This window comes from Uloborus diversus, chromosome 6 (assembly GCF_026930045.1).
Source record: "Uloborus diversus isolate 005 chromosome 6, Udiv.v.3.1, whole genome shotgun sequence".
In the NCBI taxonomy this organism is placed as follows: domain Eukaryota; kingdom Metazoa; phylum Arthropoda; class Arachnida; order Araneae; family Uloboridae; genus Uloborus; species Uloborus diversus.
Window position 1 is genome coordinate 31078011 of NC_072736.1, and position 20258 is coordinate 31098268.

The window sequence follows — 20258 nt, forward strand, 5'->3', positions numbered from 1 at the left end:
GTTGCACAAAGGGCTTTAGACATTTTGCTACACTTAAAAGTCTTTGTTCAAAAGGCAGATGTTGAACCGAATACAAATATCTATGACACAGTAAAATTGATGTTAAAATACAGTGAACTTTTGGAAGCAAAGTTGAGTTTCTTTATTTCGGTGACATCAGAATTGCAAGGTTTTTAATGAGATTCCAGGTTGGTAAACTAAGGGCCCTTTCCTGTGTGAAGAGATGTATTTGGTGCTTAACAATTTAATAAAGCAATTTCTTAAAAGTTTCCCAAAAAACAAAGTGTTTTAGGGATGGATGTAAGAGTTTGAAATTTACGTAAAACAGTGATATAAACGTAACATGTATAAAATGTCACATAAGCTCAGCCAACCATTAAAAAAGATAGGGAAATTAGCTAAATTAACCTTTAAAAAAGCACCTGGAAATTTTTTATTTAGGGTATGGAAAACCTGGAAAAGTCAGAGAAGTTGAAAATGTTTTTTGAGTAGACACCCTGTTGATGCTAAACTAAGGCAGTGATCAGACACTATGAAAAAAATAAATTTGGAAAAAAAAAGTTCAATTTTGTTTCCTTTTTTTTTTCTTTGAAATGATTGATTTTTCTGAAATATGTTTATAGAATGGCTACCTCTTAGGCATAGAAGAAGGTATTCTTCCAAGCATTAGAGGGTCCATGTTAATGCTGTATGCTACTTCTACAGCAGTACTTTTCTATGCTGTAAGTATTCCCTCACCCCCTTCTTTTTTTGCCTTTAGTCTATTGTGTGACTTCAAAACAAAGTAAGAAGGTTACATTTATGCTAGGTAGATGAACCTCATAAAGAAACTCTGAAGGCAATTATAGTAAAAGTTTTTTTCTTAATTTCAAATGATTAAATTTTAATGAGTTCAAACGAAATGAAGTGTGCGTTAATATCAACCAGTAGTTGAATTTTCTTGCAAGCATAATTTAATAAAAATCTTGCTCTGGAATATTAAAGAAAAAAAATTTTTTAAATCACTTTTCTTACATTAACTTTCTACTAGCAAGGAAACTGATGACTAAAGTATTGTTTTTCCAGAGAAAATATAGTTTTCAGGTTCATATTGACCTAGTAAAAGTATTAAGCAACTTTTTCTTTTCTTTTTTTGAACATTATTACTTTGATGTAAATCAATTAACAAGAAATACAAAAGCTTCTTTGAGATAAAATTTATTATACTTCTGTGAGTTTTTTTCCCTGAAGAGGAAAAATTTAAAGATAATTTGTATTTAAATTATTCAATTCTTATCCTGACATTCAATAGAATGTTTTTAAAAAATAGTAAGGAGCATTCATGCAATTTAAATATGAAAAAAAAAAAAGTATGGTCTGTAAGCATCTCATTCATTCATCACAAACTCGGTTCACTCACTTAGTGGGGTTGAAATATTTCGTTTTTATAATGAAAATTTCAATATAACATTATTTTTCCTCTTTCTAAAATTCCCAAATTTTCTTCGCTCATTTTTTCTCTTTTCTGCTTGGAGATGAAAGATACTCCAAGGTGGGACAGTGGGGGAATCAGTTTAATTTCATGAAAGTCTTTAACTTGGTTTGAATAATGAGCTATTCTGCCTTTGATAACCCAGTTTTGCTATTCTTCTGTTTTGTTTGTTTCTGAAAAACCTAAAGTGACGCAGAGATCCAAACCGCCATTAAGAAATTTAATTTTTAACAAATTGGGCAATGAAAGGATTAACAAAAGTACAATTGGCAAAAACAGCCCCTTAATGCAATGCATGACAATAATACAGAGTGTCTGAGAAAGATCCGTACTATTCTAAACTTCAATAACAGAAATACTAACGGGTGAAATGAATTGTTTGCATTGTGCTACAAAAGAGTAAAAAGCTCTGAATGTTTCCTTCTGGCATTAGTTGTCTCAAGTGGAAGGCACTAGTTGGTAAGCAATACAGCTAAGAAAAGAAAATAGCTACTACACAGGGGGAAACACTCTGCATTATGGTTAACCAAAACAGTATCACAGATAACCTTACAAAGAAATTACCTTCGATGTACCATGAAGATCCGCCAAATGTCACGCTTGGTGGATTTTGGATTTCTTGGTGGATTGGCGATTTTCTTTAGGCTAACCACGGCAAACTTTGCTTTCTCATGCACAGTGCACCATTTCCTTTTCTTAGCTTAATTAACTATCAGCTAGCGCAATATATTTTGGGTAATTAATACCAGAAAAGGTTTAGTTATCTTTTTGTTTGTTGCAAACTGTGCTTCATTCCAAAGGCGCCCATATGCAAAATTTCAAGGGGGGCTCAAAAATTTTCCCCATGGTTTAACAGAATATTTTCCCCATAGAAACCGATTTTAGTACAAATTAGAGGTATTAAAATTTGACATTTTTAATAACGTATTCATCACTGGCTGGAAAAGAAATTTTTATACATTTTTGCAAAGAAAAAGCACTAAAAGCAAGTAAGTTCTCCTTTCTAGGGGGGGCTTGAGCCCCCCTTGCCCCCTATATGGGCGCCCTTGCTTCATTTCACTTGTTAGTATTTTTGTTATTTAAGATTAGAATGTGTAAACTATCTTTGTTGACACAATGAAAAATAGAAGAGAATTGTATAAGTGTAAAAATCATAGTTGCAATAATAATGATACTGATAATAAAGCATTTTAAATATTTTTTTATTTTATTTCAGCATTTTGCATACAGCTTATGGAACATTGTTCGTATCTTTCACACTTTTTTCTTTTTGTTTTAGGCTGTCCTAGAACCTCATAACCTTAAGCCAGCATATTTAAAGTTTCTCACCAGACTTACACAAAATAAGTAAGTACGCCCAAAATAACGTATTATTCTCTTCTTTTTTTAATTTAATTTTCTCTAACTTTTGTTCAAAACCTGAAGCAATTACAGCTTCAGTGTCAGATCTAGCCAATCATTTTGGGAGGGACCATTTAAAATTTTTTAACTTACTTTCTTTGGATGTTATTCCTGATTATCACCTCTCAGATAGCGCTGGTTCATTTGATTTTTCATCTTCAAGTTTTTATACCAAGTTTGAATTTAGGAACAGAAATAGGATGAATTTATAAAATTTAAGAGAAGATTAACACCGAAAAATTCGTGGTGTAATTTATTGCTTTGAAGAAATTTATTTAATTTTTAGTTATCTTTCATGCCATCTTTGGAAGAGCATGGGAATAAGGGCATTCATCCAGAAAAGTTTCGAAATTAAAGCCATAAAACCCAAATTTAGGCTCTCTTTGGTCTTGTGAGTAATAGGTGTACTTTAGAGTTCCGCAGCATTATAGATCTTCAAAATATCTTAAGTTGGCATCTAGAAGTAATATAAACGATGGAGCAAAATTTTGGGAATAAGATTGTTTTGTTTCGAGGAAAGGGATGTAATATCTCTCCCATCTAAAATCTAAATTTCTTTTAGAGTAATACCTATGTATGAAATTTTGTTTTTTTTCTCATAATGTCTTCTTTCTTTTTTTTCCCATTTCAAAAAAAAATTTCTTCACTCACAAGGTTTTGGGAGGGGCCATGGCCCCCATCTTCCCCCTCTAGATCCGCCCCTGTGCAGCGTTTATATATATATATATATATATATATATATATATATATATATATATATATATGTTTTTTTATAAGCTATTAATAGTCTTTTTTCTTCATCTGCAGTATTTCAAACATTACAAAATATTGCTGAAGTGATTCTTATTTTTATGTTAGCTGTTAATTACATTTGAAGCTCCAAGAAGCAAAGTGGTGTGGGTGCCAGTTAAAAATTTAGTGATAATTAGAACAGTTGGTAAGTGAAACTTCCATCTGTTTTGTGGAAAGAGATACTTATGGTAGCCCTAGTATCCACTGCTATGAAGCATGAACTTTTCAATGAAAGTCTACCAATAGTTTGAACTTTGCAAGCATTTTACTGAAAACATAAAAACATCTGTATACATCCCTTTGCTTCTTATGGTCCCATTTATACCTTAAATTGAAAATTTTGTATGTTTATCTGAAATTCAGTATCCCCCCCCCCCATTCTGGAAACTTGTATAATTTTAGTATTCTATTTGTAATTTATCAACACTTCCCTTTCTGAAACTTTCAGTACTTCAACTTATTTAACTTCTTATTTCCATTAATTTTGACAAAAGATTGTGTATATAAAAGCATGAATTTATGTCAGGAATAAAGCCAAAAAGTGAATAAATAAAGGCGGAAGGAAATCTTTTGTGCTTATTAGACAATTCTTAACTAATATGATTTCATTCATTAAAAAACACTAAATTGTGTATCATTCCATTATAAAAGAAATGTATTCCTTTTTAGAATTGGAGAAATCAATCGACATGTCTTAGACATATTCGGAACTCATGCCTCAAGACTATATTCCAATTTCTGGCCTGAGCTTGAACTGAAGTACACAAGTAGAGTCTTTCAAGAAAGTGTTTTGTTGTGGTTGATACACTGATGTTGATTGTTTGATAGCATAAATTTATATTTTTATGAAGAGAAAATGTAGAGTGCCTTCTCAATTTATATGCTTGGTCTTCTAATGTAGGGAGCATCCATATATTACATGATGCAATTTCTTTCTTTACTAGATACAGGGTGTTGCAAAAAAGTAAATAAATAAATGAAAAGCTATGGTTTGACTTAACTGTAAAAATAAAGTAAGATATAGAGGAATTACTGTATGCCTAAAAAGGACATCTTATGCCATTGTGATTCAATATGTGTTAAATCAATTGATAGCTGTCAAAGTTCATGCATTTTTGAATCTTCTTTCAAAAATCTTCCCTTAAATCAATGAATTTTATCAAAAGTTCTCATAAGTTCTACATGTCTGGCAGATGGCGTGAGGGTAAGGCACTGGCCTTCTACGCTTTTGGACCGGGGTTCTAAGCTAAGGTGGCCAGTCGTTGGATTTTCGAGATGCAGAAAATCATCAGCGCCAAGTTGTATGATTATGCGGCATGTAAAAGATCCCTTGGATATTCGTTTTGCTTAAAATTCCCTTGGCAAAATTAAATTTCTAGTGCAATATTGCATCAAAAGAGAACCTAGGTGCCTCCATCTGGTGGAAACTGGGCATTAAAAACTACTTGTGCCATGCAATCAGAACCTTAATGGTGGCACATGAAAGACTGATGCCTTGTCGGGGAGTGCACTAGTTCTGGTAAAGGCCAAACCCCCTCTTCTGGTGAGCCTCTTATGCAGCCCTACAGGGAAAAACATAAGTTCTACATTTTCAAGTTGTGAAAATGCTTTTAGGATAACCCAAACTTTATTTTTAAAGCCAAGCTTATTTTAATCAAATTCAAAATCCATCATTTGTTGGTTTCCAACTGCAAACATTTTTTTCATTCAAGCTTGGGCCTTCTAATCTGATTCTAACCACAAACTGCATCGTAATTATTTATTCACTGTTTATAAAAGCCTCTTCATCAACTTCAACAACCCAATTCTCTCTCTTCCAAATAATGCTAGCTACTAAAACTTACATTTTCTTACAAATTCTTGAATCTAAACAGATCTTGCCTACTGCTCTATTTCTGGCAGTAATAGAGTAACATAACTCCTAAAACAGAGCTTTCTTTTTGCAGCATCCTGTACTTTTCTTCATTCCACAATACGTGTGACAAAGCACTTGATTTCCTGTATCCATGCACTTTGTACATCTACAAAAATTAGCCAAGTTTATTTGTCAAATTGTTATCTCGGTACAAAGGAATTTCTATGAAAAAATATTGTTGCCCGATTTTTTTACTTCAAAATATTTTTGTCAGAAGGAAATATTTTATCTAATAAAAATCTTTTTCAGTTCATAAAAAGAGATTAATTTGTGATACATTTAAATGCTGCTATTAATTATTCAAACTTTCATTTAAAATGTCAGCCCTTCATATTTATAAATCATATTTTTCCCTTCATATTCAATTATTGAACAAATAATTCACTTAATAGTGATTGTGTAAACTACTCTAGTAAATAAATTTCCCCTCCCCTTGAATATGTTTGAAACGCCCCTTGTTCACTAAAAGCACTTTATTAAAATGTAGTAAAAAATAACTTTTATATCCTGTTTTTTTTTTTTTTAATGTATATACTTTTTTCAAACTTATTTTTTATAATCTTTAGTTTATGCTAAGGACTCTCCCCCCCCCCAACCCTGAAGTCCCATTCATCCAGATCATTCTAGACATCTAAACTGATACATGACATAAGTGGTAGCTGCTGGGGTCTTTGGGATGCTATGTTATCCTATTTTAGACAATCATTGTTTTTCTATTATTTGGTTGACTCTCCAATTTTCTGCATTTTGTCACACCTACTCTTTTAAGTCTCAAGTTTTGCTTATGATTACAGTGCAATCAATTCTACTTGATGTTCCAAAAGACTGATTCATTGAAAACCATTATATTGAGAGCTTTAGTTTTTCAATCATATATTTTATCCTACTACTATGAAAGGGTACCCATATGCAAAATTTTAAGGGGGGGGACTCAGATATTTTCCCCATGGTTTGGCAGGATATTTTCCCCGTAGAAACCAATTTCAGTACAGATTAGAGTTATTAAAATTGAACATTTTTAATAACTTATTCATTAACTGCTGGAGAAGAAATGTTTTTACATTTTTGCAGAGAAAAAAGTACTAAAAGCAAGGAAGTTCTAATTTCAAAGAGGGGGCTTGAGCCCCCACTTGCCCTCCTCCCTCCCATATGGGCGCCTTTGCTACTATGGTAGAACTTTCTCCCCACAAATCCTTTATGGGGCTGAACATAAATGATGTCACTTTTTGTTTTCAACAGTCCCCCCCCCCCCCTGTTTGTCACCAAGGGTCACACTTCACTCCCTCCTCCCCTCCCTTTTTTGTCACATGATATTCTATTCTTCATAGGCATATTATTTCAACAAAAAAAAAAATGTGTGGTGTCACACTTCTTTTCACCCTTTCCTTCCCCTGGTCACAAACTGTCTTAATTCCGCAAACCCCCTCCTCTCAATGTATGACATCATTTCTTGACGACCCCTATGTGCCAAAATTTTCACACACATTCAGAAATTAATGTTTGTTTACTCCTTTCTTTTGTATTGTGGGGTATGTTTTCTTTATCTGGTTTTAATAATTTATCTTTTGAGAACTTTATTGCTTCATTGTACAAACACAGTTCACAAGAGCCGTAGAGAACCACCTCAGTTGTTCAAATAGACATTCTTGCCATTTATTTCGGGTGTAAAATGCACATACTACTTAATACTTTTAATATAAGTTGATAGTTGCTGCTTTATTCAGATGAATCTAAGTATAGAAGCTATTGCCATTCTCCATTTTCTTCCATTTATACTTAAAGTCTGTTTTTGTTGTCAATGCTGCTCCTAGTTGTATCCTAGTTCAAGCAATTATTTTTGAATTTTGAAAGGTTCTTTGGTCTTGTTTTGTTCTTGCAATTCTAAACAAAAACAAAACATTTCAAACAATTTGTGTTTATATTTATATATGTATATATATAATTTTTCAACAGTGTTCTGGTTCACCCTTTTCTGCAGAACACTTATTAAAATCTTTATTTGTAATGTTTTAACCTTTAATAGAGTTAATAAAAAACAACTAATAGTAATGGGAAGGGGAGGAACAGAAAGTAACTTTTTATATTAAAAAAAATCTTTATTTTTTTATGCAAGTGAATGTATATAATTTGTCAGAAATTCAAAGAAAAAGAAACTCGGAATTCAATAAAATTTAAAATTCATCATAAGAAATATATGTTTGAATTGACAAATGGAAAGATTAAATATATGGTGTTATACCATATGAAAATTCTAGATTGTTTCAACATCACAAATTAAGTCTGATGAAACAGAAATGACTTAGAATAGAAATAGAAAACATCCAATGGGGTAGCTATCATCTGTGGCCGATAGGGTTTTTAAAAAGTGGTTGGGTGGGTATTTTATTTAGTCGCCAAAGTAAGATTTTTCATGGGCGAAATGTAATATTAGGTGGGCTAAAAAAAAAATTTGTTTTAAGGCTTTAAGGGGTTCTTTTTTTTTTTTTCTTTCTTTCTTTTTGCTAAGATCTAACTTCCTTTTTACCCAATTCCAATGAGGATTTTTCAGACTTATTGTACTAATTATAATAGGAGTTTTCTGGGAACATTGTCCTTATTCTAATGGGGATTTTAAACCTCTGTTGTCCTTATTATAATGTTGGATATGTTTTACAATAATTAGTGGCACTTGGGAACATTATGCTTCCAACCCCACTGTAAAGTGTATTTATATTTTCACTTTTATTGGAAGACAATCTAAAATATATTGTAACAATGCTGAAATTAATTTCAACGCAGAATAAAAGTATATTAAAAAATTTCCTGTAAAGAAATTTTTAATCTGTCGTTCACTAATGGCTTTCATTGAATTTTTTTTATAATTTCTTCACCTAATTTATCTTAAAAATTAGCTGTACTAGCATCTAGAGAAGGGCTCAAGCCATCCCCCCCCCTTTATGGCCACTAATGAGACCTTTATCTGCCAGGGAGTGAGCAACTGTTTTCAGGCCTAAGTTCAAGTTACCATATAGTGGCCAAAGGCTCAGATGCAGAAGGACAGTTTGCACTTGTTGCCAATCCTTGTATGCCATGCAGTTTTTGTTTCCCTATTATTCATCTCACTAGATGGATTTGTTGGTATTCCAATCTCATCAGCATTATTACTCCTATAAGGCTGAATGAATAAGTTGTGTTGATTGAGAAGGCTTTCATCAATAATATTTGTGGGACTATTCATATTTTTTGATTGATGGTAAAATTCTAGGCATGAAACAACAAGTGAAATTTTGTGTACAAATAATTATTGTGTTTATTTTCTATCTAATTAAATGGTATTAAAATTATAAATGTTTTAATTACAAAATTTCGTGCTTTAAAAAGTTAAGAGAAAATAGTTTTTCTAAATACTTGCAATTATTCTAAAAATGTACGACATATTTTAATTCATCTAAGTCCTCTTTCAGTAGTAGATTAAATTTTGATCCGTGGTTTTAGTGAATGAATTTTGAGTTTTCAAGTCAAGTAAATGAGTGAACTAAAAATATTTCACAATTATAAGGAAAATTTAAAGGTGATATGTATGCAAGTGAAATTTGTTTCAAAAGGGTATTTATAAAAAACCAGAAAATCGCCCGTCAAGATATAACGGGTGAAAATTACTTCTACATTTGAACAAAGCAATTGCCCGTTTGGTGATATTTTGATATCTAAATTTCTTTGATTTTGATAGCTGAAATGTTAACCCCAACTGCAGTGGATTAACCCTAAACTCCAGTAGATAGCGTTATTTGTTGACCACTTTTTCATTACTTCATTCTCCTAAAATGACACTTTTACCAATAAAACGGTAAAGTTACCAGATGCAGTTCAGCCTTGTCAAAATAAAGCAGTTCTCTGCATGTTAAACATTGCTAAAAAATATTATCAAATTATAAATAACTGACTGAATTTTTGGTGCTTTAACAATGAAATCATGCCGTCACGCATGCTATGGCGCGAGTTTCATTGTGACGTCAGAGCGTTACTCGATCTGTGAATTGGTTGTTGTACACAGGGTGTCTCAAAAGGTTGTTTACAAACTTAACATGCTGGTGTGTCATATCATGATAAACAAGATTTACATAAAAACAAGTGTTCACAAATGCAATGCGGGCACACTACACGCACACAAAGTTAGACACTGAGGGATGCACAACATGCCACATATCTGTTACACAAAGACGGTTTTACACAACACTTTAGTTTTTAAGGAAAGCTTAAAGCAGTTGCTAAAATTTGCGTCCCATCATTTCTCATAATCACCTTGCAATGACAACGCAGCGATCGGTGAAATCTTGTCGGAATGGATCATTATTACAACGGTCGGTACTTTGTCGTTGCGACACGTGTATGACAAGTAAAGGCAGCAAATTTCAACAACAGGTATAAGTCTTCCTTGAAAACTAAAATGTTGTGTAAAATCATCTTGGTGTAATAAATATGCGACGTGTTGTGCATCCATTAGTTTCTGACTTTGTGTGCATGTAGTGTGCCAGCATTGTGTTTGCGAACGTATGTTACTATATTAATCTTGTTCATCATGATATGACACAACAGCATGTTAAGTTTGTCAACAACCTTTTGAGACACTCTGTAAATGAGGATGCTTTCAAAAGTCACTTAATTTCCAAAAAATTGAACTTTCCCCACACAAAGAATATTTTTACAACATATTCTGGGATACTCATTTGATTACTAAAACAAATTCAAAAACCTGCTTAAAACATTATTTAACATATGGATCATCCCTTAATTAAAATTAATGAACATTTGTTTAGATAAAACAAGTGTTAAAACATTGCTTGTAAAAAAATTTAGGATGTTTTTATATGTAAAAGTAGTCTAGCATCTGTATTTTGTAATAATCGCTACTTGGTGAGTGAAGCATTCTTAGAGGCATTAATGAGAGGCATTAGTACACTTGATTACAAAATTTGTATTCATAAATTTGGCTATACATTTTTATTTCAAATCAAAGTATTATGTATTTAAAAGTTTTGTAAGTATTTTTATAATGTTCTTTGTGTAACATTTTTTAGTTTGGTAAAGGTTTGTGTACTTATTTATTGGTTTTTTGTTTTCAGTTGTCATGGCAAAGTTGGTTGCTTTCTTTAGAACTTTTCAAACATCTATTTATGTAAGAGCTTTCTTTTTGACTGCTTAAATGTGATAAAAAAAATATATTTAATGCATGAAAGTACTTTGGATTGTAAAGTTGGAAAATATTTTATGTGTACAAATTTTGGTTCTTTGCATCTAACAAGTTATGATTAAGTATGCATACAATGACTTTTGTTTCTCTTCCCCCCCCCCCCCAAAAAAAAAAAATCAATATTTTATTAAAATGTGCGTTTAAATATTTACATGATTTTTTGTGATCAGATTTTTAAACTTTTCAGTTCGAAACTCTTTTTTCAAATAACTGCTCGTAGTGCATTTAAAGAGTAAAGGTAAAATACTCCAATGAAATTAAAACTTGTGGTAAAATTCTTTATAGGCTTGACTTTTAATAGATTTTTTTTCTTTTTCTGAGAATCTTATAGGGTTTATTTATGTATTCAGTTGTGAAATCCCCTAAAAAACCTTTAAGAAATGAAGAATTCTGTCTTACAGTTAAAAGTTACGTGAAAATAGATGATTTTTTTCAAAAAAAAAAAAAAAGCCATTGAAGACTAACAATAGTTGAAGTTTTGTAAATGAGTCCTCTTACGATGAAATAATTTTATGTGATAAAAACTGCTTTTAAAAGGCATGGATTTTTTTTTTTCATTATGCTTAAAGAATTGAGTTTTCAAATGAGATTATTATTCCAATATGAAGAGTCGTATTAAAAAAAAAGTTACATATCTTGTAACTGAAAAATGGAATTTACATTCAACAACATATACTATTCATATATTTTTTCCAAAATTTAAACCACTAAAAATTGTTATGTACTTAAAAAAGTAAATGTTATATTTATATAGACTATCATGAATTAAGGTTCATGAGTTAAGACAAATTTGTGCCATTGTATACTCATACAATATTCTGAATATATTTCAGTCATTCCTAAATTTTAAGAAATGTCACTTTTTCTTTTAATTATTTATTTTTGTTAAAGGGAAAAGTCTAGAATGCAAAGATATTATTGACTTGGGAATTAATAGTGTTTTGTCACGTTTCAATTATGTATGGAATAATTTTCTAAGTGCATGAGGAACTGCAGCATTCGTAGTTGTATTTGCAGTTTGTTTGAACAAGACTTTTATGTCGTTTTTACACTCTAAATAATGTCTCAAAAGTCTTTTTTCAGAGATATAATCCTGAATTTCTTTTTTGTGAAGCAAGGTTCGCCGATATATATCATGATGTATTTCCAATATTTGTTTTGAGCATATTATGATATTTTGAAAATATCATGATGTTTTGATATTTTCGATATTTATTTTTTTGAAGTACTAAATTTGCAACATAAAAATTATATGTATTAATCATATTACCATTTGTTTATTATTAAAAATAATCAAAAGTAATATATTTTATCTATATAGCATATTAATGTATCATTAATATAATGTAAATAGAATAATATTCCTTCTTTATTCTATATTCATAAAATTATTAGTAATGTAAAAATTTTAATTAAAAATGCCTTGTTGAGAGTTAAAAATTGGTCAAAAAAAAGAAAATGTCTTAGCCCAGTAAATTTAGGATTTATTTGCACCACAAATTTATAATTAAGAAATATTTTCAGAATTAGTACGTCATAGCATGTAGAGTAAATCCTAAAAAGTCCCCTAAATCCCATGTGAGCGTCCATCCAAAATGGCGGATCAAAGATGGCTGGCTACTACTTTTTGTTTTCCTTATAACTTGGTCAAAAATAAAGATTTTTCAGTTCTAAAAAAACCTGTATGCTCTAAAAGTAATACTGTTTCGATATATACTCTAAAATAATCAGTAAAAAAGTTCAAACAATTGTTTTGACATCAAAAGCTAAAACTTTTATTTTTTACGTAATATGCAGCAGAATGTAAAAATTAGTAAAATAAAGAATTTTTATGGTATTCTTTTTAAAATATGAACTGCAAAATGATTGATATGTTCCATTTATTGAATAATCAAGTTACTTTTATTCCATTTCTGAAAGAAATCGTGCTATTTCTAGCTTCGGAATGAGAATATGATAAGAGAAAAAAAGTGACCTTATAATGAATTTGCAAAAAAATTGCAAAATATCATTTATTTAGTACTTTAAAAACTGACATATAATATCTTTTTGAAAAGCATGTAAAATATATAAAGAGAAGATGGTAATGTCAGTAAAAAAATAGCATTAACATTCAATATCATCATCCTCATCTTCGAAACTGTGCCCAGAAGTTGAATTATTACATGTTTCACCTAAACAATGCATGCAAAACTTGGAATATTAAAGGTCTGCGTTTTCATTGGCATCTAAATCACAGTCTCACATAATTACTGTTGATTTGTTGTCTCAAAACATTAAATGCCGAATTCCTTCTTAAGTTTCGGGAAGTGACAAAAGCATTGTGAACAGTCCACCTCCTTTCAGAACACATCCCTATTTAATTAGATTCATGTTTTTCTTAAGCCACTGTTGTACTATTGGATAAACACAAAATGGATGCTGTGAAGCAACTGCACTTGTGGATGAAAGAGTTTCCAAGTTTTAAATTTTGAAGAAAGAGTTTTGGTTTCTTAATTATTATAGCGATTGTATTGTAAGATGTCTAGAGAATTAAATGTTACTCCCACCAAAAAGATGTTTCAGCTACACTTCTACAATCTGGGTGACCTTTTCTGGATGGATCAAGCTGAAAACTACTTAGCTTTGAGACCAGAGAAAGCAGTTTGAGCTTTTCCTTTAACAACTTGAAAGCTCAAGATTTACCCTTTCTGAATATAGCTGACGTGGAGTCGAAGTCACATCCTGTGACTGCATGGAGCAAAAGAAGAGGATCCTTCAAGGGACCCAAGGCTTCTTGTACTTTCAATATGTTGTAACATTTTTCTTTGTATTAAATTGGTTTGGGGGTAAAAAATACAGTGATGTTTCAGACATACCTCGTTCACCTAGAATCGAGAGCAGATCTGTATCAGTACCTATTACTGCAACTGGTCTGGAGCTGTTCTGGCATGTTTTTATTGCAGTTGGAAGCAAATTAATACATTGGCTTCCCCATCCACTTGTACAACAATCTAGAGCCCCTACATATACCAATCCAAACTGTCCGCCATTTTGGATCAAAAAGTCGGAGAAATATTACCACACTAGATGTCTTTTCGCTTCCTTTCAGCTTCCTTTTATGTTAGCGTAATGCATTCGTTTTTGTCCCAAATTTGACATTAGGACAATTAGTGTCATATTTTGAAAAAATAAACAAACCAACAAAACATTAAGAAATCGAAAACATTTCAATTGGTGAAATATTACATATATTATTATTATTCGGTTATTTGCATGATTAATTAACTTGCTAATTAATTATGAAACTAGTATTACTTTACACTATTAATGCTCTTAGTAGTATTAGTGTAACTATTTATTTTTATGTACTAATACTATATACTTGAATTTCCAATGAAGTGAATTAGTTCTATTTTTGGCAGCATTACATTTTTGGATCTTAGCAATCAATTTATCAACTGATTTAAAAATGTAACAGTTGTATTTAAAAAAAAAAGCATATTTCCTCAAACTAAATTGCTCCATAGCAATAAAAATAGTACCGAGAATTTACATAACAATGTTTACTGCTTTCACACTGCCGAGTTTTAGCTTCGGATTTCCAGCAAATCCTCAATAAAATTGATTTTTTATCTTGGGTTAATAATTTTGAAATTTAAAGAAACTAAATTCTTTCTGTAAACTATTAGCACAGTACACTGTGGCACATTCACTTATTTTTATGATCTTAACATTCTTTCTTGCGTCTTTTAATAATTCACCCTATGGCAATGGCTCAAGAAGAGACGGTCACTTTGATCCAAAATGGCGGATGCGTCGGCTCCCTAGTTATAGGGGCCTACAACAATCATTCCTCCTAATCGGAAGTATTCCATCATAATTTGAATTAATCTTGATTTGTTCTCAGAATTCCGTAAAAAGTTAGTCTATAAAGTCGTTCCTACTACATTTTCTTCAAAAAGCGGTAGTTTCGGACATTTTCAACGTCACCCTTCTTTGTTTCTTCACAATGTTAGTTGGTAATACATCAGCGTATCCATTAAAAAACACTGCTTCACATAAAAAGTTTTTTCGGAAGGCACCTGAAGTATTTGAGGAATATGTCTTTTTATTATATGTCTGACTCGTCCCATGCCAATGCATGTATAAGAAATCCTTCATCTTTAATAGATAAAGAGATTGGTGGTAGGTGGCTTAATAAAAGGCTCTAATTAAATAAGGCTAATTCAATGATAGCTGCTACGTTTGTGTTTTTATCTTTCGCAGAGAAACACAAACAAAAAGTGAGGGTAGTTGAGGGGCTAATTCATATTTGAGATACCTCGTAAATTATTGTTTGATTTGAAAACAGCAGCATCCTGGTCAAAAACCGTGGAAGACTGAACAAAACGCTGATTTCTTAATAATAACCCCTTTTTTCTTCTGAAGTGTAACTTCCCCAAAAGAACTTTCTAAAGTTGAAGGCAGTGATCTTTCACCGACATTTTGTCCATTGTCACAATTATATGGAAGCATAATTTTTAAAAAAATCATTTTTGAGTAACTATTTGCAACCTAAGATGCACAAAAATACCATTTTGAAATAACTGATCTTTTTATTAAAAAGAAAAAAAAAATTGTAAGATTTTTGACAAACTTCTATTGTTAGAGTGAGTGTTTTTTTTTTTTTTTTTTTAGTTCATTTAATATTACAAAAGGAATTTGGAGCCACTATACAATTTATGGTAGTTTCAAACAGGTAGTTCAGATCAGCATTGAATTTTCACACCGAAAATTTTGCATTTCAGACAAAAAAAAAAAAAAATTGCAGATCATATATGTTTATGATTTTGTACGAGGAAATGTCGGTAAAACACAAGCACCAATTCAAACATACATAGCATTTTTTTAAAACTGAAAAATAACAACTGTTGACTAATGTATGGAAAAAAAATATTTTTAAAAAAATACCCCAAAAAATGTAAAAAATTATTTTAATAACTTATGTGTTCTGCTGCATGATACATAGAACACAGAAATTTCAGTTTTTGGTGTCAAAACAAATGTTAGAAATTTTTTATTGGTTATTTTAAGTTATGTATCGAAGGAATATTACTTCTAGAGCCTAGAGTTTTTTTTTTTTTTTTTTTTTTTTCAGAACTGAAATATTTTTGACTGACTGATGAGGAAAAAAAAGTACTTAGCGGTCATCTTTGATCTGCCATTTTGGATAGAAGCTCACATGGGAACTTAGGGGACTTTTCAGGATTTGTTCTACACATGTTCAGAAACTAATCCTAAAAAATTCATCTAACTAAAAATTTGTGGCGCATGGACCCTATTTTTGTCCTAAATTTACTGGGCTATCTTGGATGTGTACTGACTCTGATGCATATTTTTATTTCTCAAATATATAAAATTCGTAAAAGTAGTTAACCAACGAAAAATGAGTAAAGCAGCTATTGCTTAAGTAATTCAATTAAAATTAATAAAAATGTATCAGTTATGTTATATTTTTTTCTCATAGATTAAACTATCACATTTTTACAAATGACTGTAAATATCATTTGTAATGAAATGCCATTTTAAGTATGTAAATTTGTATAAAAAATGTATATTTATGAATGTAAATAATGAAAGAAACATTAATTTTAAAGTTGATGTATTATAATAATAACATAAGAATATTAATAACAGTGATTTTATCAATCAGTTATCATTTAAAAGCTTAAGTTTGCGCTGATTGAAAATATCAAAGTATCTGATATATATATATCAAAATATCAAATATTTTCGAAAATATTAATCTCAACAAGTTATCTCAGATTTTAACTAACTATATCAATTTTCAAATACATTCCATTTCCACTTGTTTGCTTTTTTTTTTTTTTTTGAAATATTTCAAATATATTTTTTTTTTCCCACTTAACAATTACTGTTAGTTTTCTATAAGTCCTAAAGAACATTCCTGGAATAAGGGAAGTAGCAAAACATTTTCTGTGAAAATTTGATCAAAAAGCAAACCTCGGACTTAATCTTCAAATAATTGATGCAATCTTTTATGCATTTCACCTTGTAAGTGGTCTTATAAATTGTATTTTATTTAATTTTAAAATATTTTGATATAACAGTGCAATATTTTGGCTGTAAAGATGTATTTTAAAATTGATTACGGATGTAAAAATAAATTGAGCACAATGTATTATATTTTTGCTATGTATCTTTTATTTATTTGAAATTCTTACAGCATATTTTTAATTTATATATTTTGTATTTTTATTCATATATAATTTAAATAAACATTAAACTAATTGTGATTTTATTTATTTATTTTGTTAATGGTTTGCAAAAGTCAATGACATTTTGCGGGTTTGTTGTGGGTATCTAGTAGAGGTAGCACCTGCCCATCGTCAAATTCCTACACATGTTTCACCAATAGAAAACTACAAACATGTTTGAAAACTTCCAAGATAAAGATTGCCAATTAATTATTATTTATACTGTTCTAAGTGGTAAGAACAATATGTTGAGGAAATGGCATGTTTTAATCATACTTTATCTTATTTTACTAAAGATTAAATAAAGTTCTCTTAAATTGTAGGTAGAATTCCACTTTTAAAAAGAAAGTTACACATATTTGCGTCATTGAATCAAAACTATTTTTTTTAAAAAATGTTTCAAATATACGGCAGTCACTGTATTTTTATTTAATAATTTTAAATGTCTGAAAATAAATTAGATTGCACTTTTTTTTTTTTTTAGTAAGTACTGCAAGTGTGCCCAAGTTCTCGATTGTGTGATTTAGCCATGCTTATTTTTGTGTAAACCTCAATAGTTAAATACCAAACTTAAAAAAAAAAAAAAAAAAATTAAATGTGACTCATGCTGATGATGAAGGAGCAAGAACAATGCAATAAAGTAATTTTATTAGATAACTTTTAATGTACAGGAATATTAGAATCAACGGGTACACAAACTCATATTTTGCAGCAGCTTCTTTAAAACTAACCTGCATGTACATAACTTAAGCTTCACCCTTTCATCATTGTGTACAATATAATACAATATGAAGGATGCATTCTTTTTTTTTCAATGTATACTGCGATGGAACCTTTTTTTTTTTCACAATAAACATACATATTGGAGCAGAACAAGAATTAAGATTTTGAAATCTGAATGTCTGTGTTCTAAACAAAACACTTGCGCTTTTTTATTATGACTCTTATTTCTGTGGTCATCGAAATATAATGATTCGAGTCTATTTTTTAAACAATAAACAAAATTATGACATTTGTTCAAAATGTGTGCATTTCATGATGGTTGCAAGAGAGAAGGGGGGGGGGGTTCAGAATTTCAAAAATAAAGCCGATAGATATATACATATTCAAATTTTAAACATGAAAATCTCAGACTCAAAAAAATTCTTAGGTTGTTTTTTTTTTTTTTTAAAGAAAGAAAATAGAAATAAGCAACTTTTAATAAAATATTTTGGAAATAATATGCGTACCTAAATAGTTGTTCTTTTTCTTTTAATTACCATAAATATACCAAGTAAACATTCCTAAAATATGTTTAATATTAAAAATTTATTTAGGTGTTAAGAGAGCAAGGTTTTATAAACTCCCTAATTCACTTGTTATTTTAATTAATTTTATTCTTGTACAACTCATCAGTATTACAAAAATATTTCAGGAAGTGGTGACATATCTGAAAAGTTATCTTTATTACATATATAGTAATTAATATTTTTATGATTTACATTTAAAAGTTTAAAATTAATCACAAACCTTAGCACTCCACTCTGTTTCTCAAGATGTTTTTTTTTAACTTACATTTGTCGAAAAAATGTATTATTACAAAGTCAATTTTTTAAATCATTTTCTGTTATATGTACAAATTTTATATATTAAAAAGGTTAATTGTAATCATGCTTGGACAATTTTTCATGCTTATAATTGTAATTAGTTTAAACATTTTTTAGAAAAGTGCACATTTTCACATTATTGGTGTATAAATTTAAATATACAGAAAATTTGTATTATAATGACAATTAATTAACATTAAAGTACGACTTGCCTATTTATATAGCCTTTTTCGCTGTCTGTTTTAATGTGTCCTAGTTTAGGATGTACTTAGACATTAAAGCATTACTTAATATTAACCCTCGTTTTCGAATGTATTCTGCAAAATGGAAATCCATAATTCTCTATTTGTATAAAAACGAATAAAATTAATCAAAGAAATTTAACCTTTTATTTATTTTTGAGCTTTTTTTTTTAAGAAAAAATTTGTAAAACTAATAAGATTTTAATTCTTGTAGTAATTGGAATTTGGTTTTATTTCTAGCTCTGAAAATTTCTGTCAAGATTTAAAATTTTGTACTTAATGACCTGATTACTGCTGGTACAGCCATGTACAATATTAACTATTCTTGCTATGATTTCCTTTTACTGTGAAGTTATAATGAAATTTATCATTTATAAAAATTCCATTTACATTTTTTAATTGCATTTTTAGAATCATAGTAATATGTTTTTGACAACAAAAAGTACTTAAAGAAAATTACACCTGGCTTAAAGAGTTTTCATAAGTCATTACAATACAAATTCATACAATTTCAAAGAACTTCTTGCATAAAATCAACTTTCACAATTTAAGCAATTTTGAAATTTTCTTTTTTATGATAAAATTCAATTGTACAAAAGAATTTATCTTCCACTTTCATTTGTTTTGAGAATCTAATTTCAAATGCATCCATCAAGTTTTAAACTGGTGTTACCGTAAGAGTCTCAACATCGGAATGTGAGGAAAATGTCCTTCGGTGTCGAGGGGTGTTGAGTTTAGGTGACAAAGGCAGTAAATGAGGGCGTTCGGCCGCAGTTGGAGGTGCAATTGTGGTCTTTTTGGATGAGGTGGATTTCAAAGACTCCTGAAAATAAATTTACATCTTAATTTTTGCCATCACACAATTTATACTTAGTGAGCACAACTAGCTTTTTGCATTCTAATTATTTGATTTGTAAAAATTGTCTGAAATGTTTTGAAATATTTTTGAAAGATTGTTATATCTTATTGATTTTAGGAAAATGACTTAGGTGGCTGAAATGCTAGGATGATTGTTTCTATAAGCAAAGTTATGAGCGAAAAAAATGTCAAAAACATTTTTTGTAAATTACTCTTCTGACAGCTTGGTATTAATAAATCATATAGCAATGTTGATAGCTAGCAACGTATTGTTTTGCAAATTTTCAAAAATAAGTGTATATGTTTATAACACTTAAAATTTAATACTTGCAGTATAATAATTTTTGTAAATATACATGATAGATAAAATTATTTGTTGAAAGATATCCTACATTCCAAAGGATTTTTTATTATTATTTAATGCTATTAACTATCTGAGTCCTCAAGCATTTAAACAGTTACTTGAGTCAGTCCCTTTAACTGAGTTTTTTTTAAATGTTTGATACATTAGTCGATACAATTTA

At 29.9% G+C, this 20258-nt stretch overlaps 2 protein-coding genes across 2 annotated transcripts in view; one reads left to right on the plus strand and one right to left on the minus strand.

Moving 5' to 3' along the window:
* LOC129224312 (transmembrane protein 135-like) overlaps positions 1–4475 on the plus strand; it is a 32728-nt gene extending 28253 nt beyond the window's left edge. The window contains exons 11-13 of the mRNA XM_054858749.1: positions 624–722; positions 2751–2818; positions 4334–4475. Of these exons, the coding sequence (XP_054714724.1) occupies positions 624–722; positions 2751–2818; positions 4334–4475 (309 nt within the window). The remainder of the gene's footprint in view (positions 1–623; positions 723–2750; positions 2819–4333) is intronic.
* A 13204-nt stretch (positions 4476–17679) lies between these two features.
* LOC129225266 (uncharacterized) overlaps positions 17680–20258 on the minus strand; it is a 146674-nt gene continuing 144095 nt past the window's right edge. Inside the window, exon 14 of the mRNA XM_054859850.1 lies at positions 17680–19699. Within this exon, the coding sequence (XP_054715825.1) occupies positions 19535–19699 (165 nt within the window). The 3' untranslated portion in view covers positions 17680–19534. The remainder of the gene's footprint in view (positions 19700–20258) is intronic.